Raw genomic sequence first — 7,603 nt, 5'->3', positions numbered from 1 at the left:
GGGTACTTAAGTCTTTGCTGCGGCACCAAATTACGATGCAATATGATGCAGACACACATGAGGATACATGTCGGTCTGCATCTTATACGTGGCGCTATTTGGAACCCTCGAACATGAGATCTCAGTACCGGCCCTGTTCGGGGGGGGAACATATAACCTGCTCGCCCTATAAATCATATTTATTTCCACTTGGCCTCACCCAGCCGAAACCAATTTCAGGCTAGCTTCATTCTGAACATTAATTGCAAGCCAAACACGTTTGCAACACCTTGTGATTCTTGGATTTTCCTATCTTTTTGTGATTGCAAGTCACAATAACAGCACTTTATCAAGTTTAGTGAAACATGAAAAAGTACAAGTTTGTGAGGTAAGCCCCAGGTGAGGTCACCAACACCCAAAACCTTATGGAACCCACCAGTTAAGGTGTCCACACATCTAGTGGGAGTCGAACCTGGGACGAAGGGATCAACACCTTATCCCCAGATGTCTTAGTATTCTAAATGGGCTGGCTCATAATCGATGCACCGAGCCTTCTTTACAAGCACGAATGAGCTCAACTGAGCCAAGCCAGAGCGCTGGCCGTGGACCATAGAGCACATAATCAGACATGAACCTCAATTCGTACCAAGACTTTTTCTCACGTTCACGAGATTGCTAATACTATCCTAGTGTAAAATTGGAGAGTTTGCGAACGGGCCACCCAATGGTGTCCGAAAAGATCTCGAACGACTCAATGTTCTATTTGTAGTAGAAAATTCGATAATTCAGGAAAATTTTGAAATTTGGTTGCATCCAAACATACTCGGTACGGCTTAATCAGGCCTGTCAGCTGGAGTTACCAAGAAGTGCGATAGAAAAGCGTAATGAACACCAGCTTGCTTAGGGTTTAGGGTTTAGGGTTACTTTAAAGAAAACAAAAAAAAAACTCTTGATATCAGAAAGCAATAAATAAAGGGGTTGTTCTTTTCTACCACCAACAGAGAGACAGAGAGAGATGATTTACACAGATCTTGATGACTCTGCTTATATATATATGCTCTCTCAACAACAACACAAAGTTGCATAAAATGGGAACATCTTGCTTTGGTGGCACATGCGTGTCGGAAATTTCAAATCCCATATCTGATCTCTGTGTACTTGCTCTTGATCCACCTGAAACTGTTCTTCACAGAAGTCTTGATCTTACCTTCCATGGCATAAACCTTGTAGGAAGCAACCCTCCTCTTCCTCTTCAGTTCGGGATCGGCCGATGTTGAGAACTCGTTCTTGCTGCTAGGTCCATTGAAACTGTAAGAATTTGATCTGCAGATTTCGTACCCAAAACTCCCTGAGAAAGATGAGTACTCTGCAAATGATCTGCACTTCTCCATTGGAGTCTACCAAGAAGCTCTGAGGTATGACTCCTTGATGATGAACAATGATGGAGTTATTGAGTAGCATGCTCTTAAATGAAGCAGTGCATGGTTTGGAATATGACTACCACTAACAGACAACCATGGGAGACCCACATGTGATGTTGGAGACATCTTCATTGATCCTTTAATCTGGTCCCTTGTTTAGGGAAGAGATGTTTCAAACCGTTGGTTCACGTGATGATGGGCCCTACTTGCATACAGTGCAATCCGGCAACTAATTTGGTTTGATGGGCCATCACAATAAGTAGGGTACTTTTTTTTTTTTTGAATTTATGATTCAAAGAAATCACACTCCGCACGAAGATCTGGTTGCACTGATTCAGCCCGTCGTGCCTGTAGCTTAAAACTCCAAGGCTAGAACTCCTGCCCGAAGAAATAAGGCAGTTGTTGGAATCAAATTTTGAGTGCCTTGGGACACTAGGCCAAGGGAAAACCCAACCCCTCACCCTCCTCTCTCCTCAGCTTCACCTTGTAATTAACAAGGGACACACCCGTAAGTTTCGTTATTAAGACGTCCCGTCAACTTGTGTCTATCTAGTAAGTCCATTCTAAACAAGATGGGACCTAGTCAAGCTTTTGGTTGGGCAGCCAAATCAAATCAAAATAACTATGTATATAAACCATCGTTACTGTATAACTAATAATTGACCTAAACCTGTAGGTATGCCACCAAAGTTGACAGCCGACATATCCTGCTTTTTCATTTATGCATAAGACAGAGTAATGAGTGCTATTTTGACTCTATTTCTAGTTTGAGAGGGAGGGAATCCCACTTTTTCAACGCATCATAATGCCGCATAAGATTCCAAGATTAGAATGTGAATGCATTATGGTTCGGCTCTGTAAGACTCATTATGGGGTTGGACACTGAATAATTGCTTAATGGTTTGCTCTAAGAACAAGGTTTGAGGTTTGAGAGGAGATTTAGTAGGATTTGCCACACTATTCCTAAGTGAAAGAGGGGTAGGGGTAGGCCTCAGCCTGGCTCACTAATGGACCAGGCTCGGTTTTGAAGAGAAGCCCATGGCCCGGTTTATTGGTCTCGGCCAATGTGAAGTGGCCGGGCCTGACCCAATCTTGAAATGTATAAAATGCTTGACTGAAAGTGTGGGTTAATGAGATAATAGCAAGTTCTCATGCAACTAATTTTTAATTAAGCACTAATTAAGTAAATAATAATAATTATCAAATAGCATGTTCCTATGCAATTAATTAGGTAAATAATAATAGTTATCGAAGTTAGTATGTAATAGTTAATGTTTTGCTCTAAGAAAGGGTTGAGGTTTGAGAGGAGTAGGGATGGCAGTGGGGCGGGGCGGGGCGGGGGACAAGGTTTCCACCCCCGCCCCACCTCAAAATTTTATCCTCCACCCCCGCCCCGCCTCCGCGGCAGGGATGGATTTTATCCTCCACCCCCGCCTTCATCCCCGTTTCATACCCTTCATCCCCGGTCCAAACGGGGATGAGGCGGGGCGGGGATATTGCGGGGAAAAGTGGTCGGGGCGGGGTTGGGGCGGGGATTAGGTGGGGATCGTGGTGGGGACGGGGCGGGGCGGGGAAAAGTGCACGTCCACCCCCGCCCCGCCTCCGCAGCGGGGATGGATTTTATCCTCCACCCCCGCCTCCATCCCCGTTTCATACCCTTCATCCCCTGTCCAAACGGGGCGAGGCGGGGCCCCGCTTTCCCCCGGTCCACTGCCATCCCTAGAGAGGAGAGGGCATTAGGGCTTGCCACACTATTCCTAAGTGAAGCCTGCTGCCTTGGAGATACTGTCTGCTTGATATCATGAGCATCAAGTGATAATGAAGATGAGCAATGAATGAACGAGAGAGAGATGATTAGGGTAGGGGCGAGCTTCGGGCAATTGAGCTGGATCGAGCCCAGCTAGCCCACTATATAACAGACCGGGTTTTGGCCCGGTACCTAACGAGTCCAGACCTAAAATCATGGTCCAAACTCGACTCATGGTGGGCCAAGTTGGCTTGGCCGGTTGCCCACCCTTGGGCAAAGCATCTTTACTACCCTTAGCAAACAAGATACGATGTGCTTCGCTTGGTGGTGGCCAGTACCAGTCACAGAGAAAAACAGAATAAAAAGAAAGCAAAAGTAAACCAAAGCACATGGTTTTTGAATACAGCTAACCAGGGCAAAATTTGTAAGTCAGTTTTTTTTTTTGGTGTGAGTGATTAGGCCAAGAGAAAATCTTTCATCACTGACTGCACATTGACATTCAAGCTTCCGGTTGGTAAAATCATTGAGGTCGCCTATCCATAATGGGGTGAGTACAACCAACTATTGACTCGCAGCAGATTAACCAGCATCAGTTCGACTTATCACAAACTCATTCATGATCGGTTTGCTTAGCTGACGAGCCATGAACAGCTCGTTTAACTAATCATACTTTGTATTGATAAAATATAATACTTTAGGTGTTATATAAAAAGATTTATTCAAAGGCCAACCTTTTGCTCCCAATGCCAAATATGGGTAGCATGTTTCTGAAATTTCATATGAGTTAACATTTTCTTGAAAAAACTGGCAAACAAATGCTTGCATTTATTGCTGTCATTCAGCTCTTGTTTAATCATAAGTCAAATTACATCAGTAATAAGAGTTAAAACTCTCTGCATTTTCTTATCTAGGAGGTTGAATGAGTATTTTTCAATTTTCAAGAGACAATATAAGAAACCAAAAAGCAGTCATGGTTTCTAATATAATGGATGTTGCCCTCAGGTTCCTGTTTGACTCTTTTAAGGAAAAGTTTGCTCATATTTAAAATTTTAAAAAAAATATGAGGCCCATATTTGGAATTAAAGGCAAAAGGTTGGCTCCTAAATGAATTTTCCCTGTATAAAAAGAAAAATGTTCGTCCTTGCAACATGACTTTTTATCTTTATATATATAATTGGTGGGAGTTTGCCTTAACCCAGCTAGTTAATAAAAAAAAATGCATAAAATACATAAAAGACCAAAAAATATGACATACAATATATACACAATTGGGCGTAATAGTAGATGCCCAATCATCTAACCCTCCTAGAGGGTTTGATTTCGTGTGAAATCGTGAAAAATGGTTGACCTCCTAGAGGGTTCGATCAGCAACACTCATTTGTCCATTGTAATAGTGGATGAAAAGGTCGTTGGTTTTATATAGACTCGCTAATAGATTGACTTGAGGCAGTTGGTTTTATATAGACTCAATTTGCATGGGTCCATAAAGGCCCATTAAGAGTCCAAACGAGTAGAATGCACCCTTTAAGGCTCCAATGGTCACCCACAATGCGCTGCCTGCACCCATTAACATCCTAACATTTTGACACATTGAAGCTAGTTGTTAAGGGTAAGTGTCGCCTTACAAAAAGGTTACAAGAGACCTTTGACGATCTTGGTCAACCATCAAAACATTAAGAAAAATAAAATTTAATTAAGTGATTTTATGAGGTATACATTTATCCAAAAAAAGTGATAATTAAAGGCAAACCTAGATCAATACAGAGCTGGGCCGGCTGGGCCAAATCTAATTTCAAAGCCAAAGTCAAAGTCAATCCAAATCCAAGTTCTAGTCCAAGTCCAATTACCAAAGTTTAAAGTTTAATGGACAAGCCCAAGATCCAAGATCCTCTAGGGTCTAGACCTCTAAGCCAACTCTCTACATTTTAAACTCAAAGAGTTTGTTTTCAAATATGATCCATGTGAGACTAAAAACTTTTCACTTTTTCATCCAAAATGCTTTTTCAAAAAACTAGGCAAAAAAAAAAAATTGCCAAAAGACATTGATTTAGATTTTGAGCTAAACACTAACAATGTGATTTTTATGATATCTCAAAAATAAAAATCCACTAAACCACTCGTCATGTAAGGAGAATGTTAAAATGTACCTTTGTGGTGGTGCGGGATTGGAATATTGTCTGATATCATCATTACAGAGATAAAGCAGAGCAGGTTATGGCCTTATTGGACTCATACATGGATAGCCCGAACCAGATCCAACCACTATGGCCCTACCGTTTATCAGATTTTAGATTTTTGATGTAATTTGGACCTGGGTGTGAAAACACAAAGCTGATCTGACCTTTAGCTAAATCGATTCAAATACCAAGTCATCTCTGGAGGTAAGGAGGTTTCTTTTGTTTTTTTTATGATGATGAGAACCAGGTCACTTAATGGACCCCCGCCCCCTTGAGGTAAACCTCATTTTGTATTATTCAAATGCTAGATCAATACCTGGAGGTAGGGTGAAAATGGGTCGTGTCAATCTTGACCTGATATCAGATCCGAAGTTTGAGTAATGGACACTGATTTAGATCTGCATGACTTTGACTACACATCAGAGCTCCGAGATCTGGTATGGTCTCGACCCTGCCATACTGGATCCACTTAAAATAGAAAAAATACATTTTTAATGCAAAAAAGAGTTGAATTAATTAGAACCAGTTTTGACTCAACCCAACCCAAATGCAAGGTCGAATCCCATGTCATGGAAAAACGATCTTACACCTACTCTTACACTGTCCAAGTATAAATGAAACAAACATCAAATCATCATAGTGAGAAAGTGTCATGCTGGCACAAGCAAGCTCTAGGGTTTTCTACCAACAACAATTTTTTATACATAAATCCATTTATACTTTCTCCCTCCGAAGGCTTTCACATAAAAAACTTTCACATGAGCTGAGCTAACAGTACTTTTTAAAAATCAATGCTCATTTCCATGTAAAACCTTTCCTTTACACAAGAACGAAACAAGCATTTACTAAAAATTAACAATAATTCAATCTTACAAAAAAACCCTAATTAATAAAGTATTTATACTAAAAACAAAAAACCTAATAATAAATCAAAATTTGGATAAATTCAATATTCAAACTGGATCCAAACAAACTAAGAAGATAAGTAAAATTACAAATGAATCTCGTACCCAGTCCACTTCGCTCCTGTATCATAGACCCATACATATTTGTTTACCCGATCATAACGGACCAGGCCACCACATTTGTTACAAATTTGTCCTATATTTGAGAATATATATCCTCATCCAAAAATATAAAATGCATCCTTTTGGGATTAGATTCAGACCTTCAACCATTTGCATTCTTACCAAGATGCACATTGGCACAATTACAAATATTATTCTCGCCCATATTTAGCAATACGTGAAAGGTCTCACATTTAAAAATATAGCTGAGAAAAACGGCATAAAAAGAATGAGTTGCCAAAAAAACAGCAAACAATATGAGATTTTTTATGAGAAACAAGTTAGGATATAGGAACAATGAGATTCAAATTCAAGAATCATGATTGTTGGAACCCAAAATCTGATTCAAGTGGATCCGTATTGAATTTTTTTTTAAAAGTATTTTGTTTAAATATAAATTTTGGTGTTCCAAACACTTCTCTCAACAGAACACAATTTTTTGCAGATTTTTTGAAAAAATAAAAGATGGAGTTTCTATTGTTTTTCCATTTTCAAAGTTTTTTTTTGAAAGGAACGTGTTTTAAACTATATGTTCTCGCTATCTTTTTGACAAGAAAAAATGTTGCATAAATGAAATGTTCGTTATTCTTGAGAAAACATCAAGACATCTATCGATAAAGAATACTGAATCTAGGAAGAATGCTGATGAGACATAAGGGATGCATCGTGACCAATTCGGGAAAGATCTTGATAGATCCTAATCTTAATCTGAAATGTAAATAGTAGATCCGAATCAGATATGAGCAGGTAAGGTTTGAATCCGAATCCGAAGTGGTAATACTGGATCCAAAAAAAAGGAACAACAACAACAACAAGCTATTTACATATAAAAAATGCAATCATGTTGGATTTTGATTAGATATAAATCCTTGATCTGACTTGAAATGCAGGTCTGAAACCGAAAGTAGTCCATTTGAACAGATCCGATTCTGATGCAAATGCACATTTGGATTTTACTTAAAGGATCTACCTCCTCTGGAAATAAAATGTCGGACTCGGATCTGATATCTGATCCATTTGAAGGCCCGTGAGAAATCCATAAATTTAGAAAAATTTCAGCGTCTTCATTATCAACAGGAGTTTTGGAAATCCAAGAAGTGATCGATCTTAAACATACATGACTTTAGTTAAAGCAAATGGCACCACAAAAGGCTAAATATTCAGATCTATGCCCATAATTTAAGGCAGGAAGCAAAGCTAAAGAGAATAGCA

At 39.6% G+C, this 7,603-nt stretch overlaps 1 protein-coding gene across 1 annotated transcript; it reads right to left on the bottom strand.

Moving 5' to 3' along the window:
• Positions 1–1,109: 1,109 nt before the first annotated feature.
• LOC149838552 (uncharacterized) lies at positions 1,110–1,370 on the bottom strand. Its single transcript, XM_090007728.1, has one exon. It carries the CDS (start codon positions 1,368–1,370, stop codon positions 1,110–1,112), a length of 261 nt encoding a protein of 86 aa, XP_089863854.1.
• Positions 1,371–7,603: the final 6,233 nt, after the last annotated feature.

Source organism: Nuphar pumila, chromosome 5 (assembly GCF_984573655.1).
Source record: "Nuphar pumila chromosome 5, dmNupPumi1.hap1.1, whole genome shotgun sequence".
Classification (NCBI taxonomy): domain Eukaryota; kingdom Viridiplantae; phylum Streptophyta; class Magnoliopsida; order Nymphaeales; family Nymphaeaceae; genus Nuphar; species Nuphar pumila.
The sequence above is the reverse complement of the archived record's forward strand: the minus strand, read 5'-3'. Positions and strand labels throughout refer to the sequence as shown.

What these genes read in the sequence shown, in the direction of transcription:
- LOC149838552 (XM_090007728.1), bottom strand. Translation starts at nt 1,370, where the DNA reads ATGGAGAAGTGCAGATCATTTGCAGAGTACTCATCTTTCTCAGGGAGT.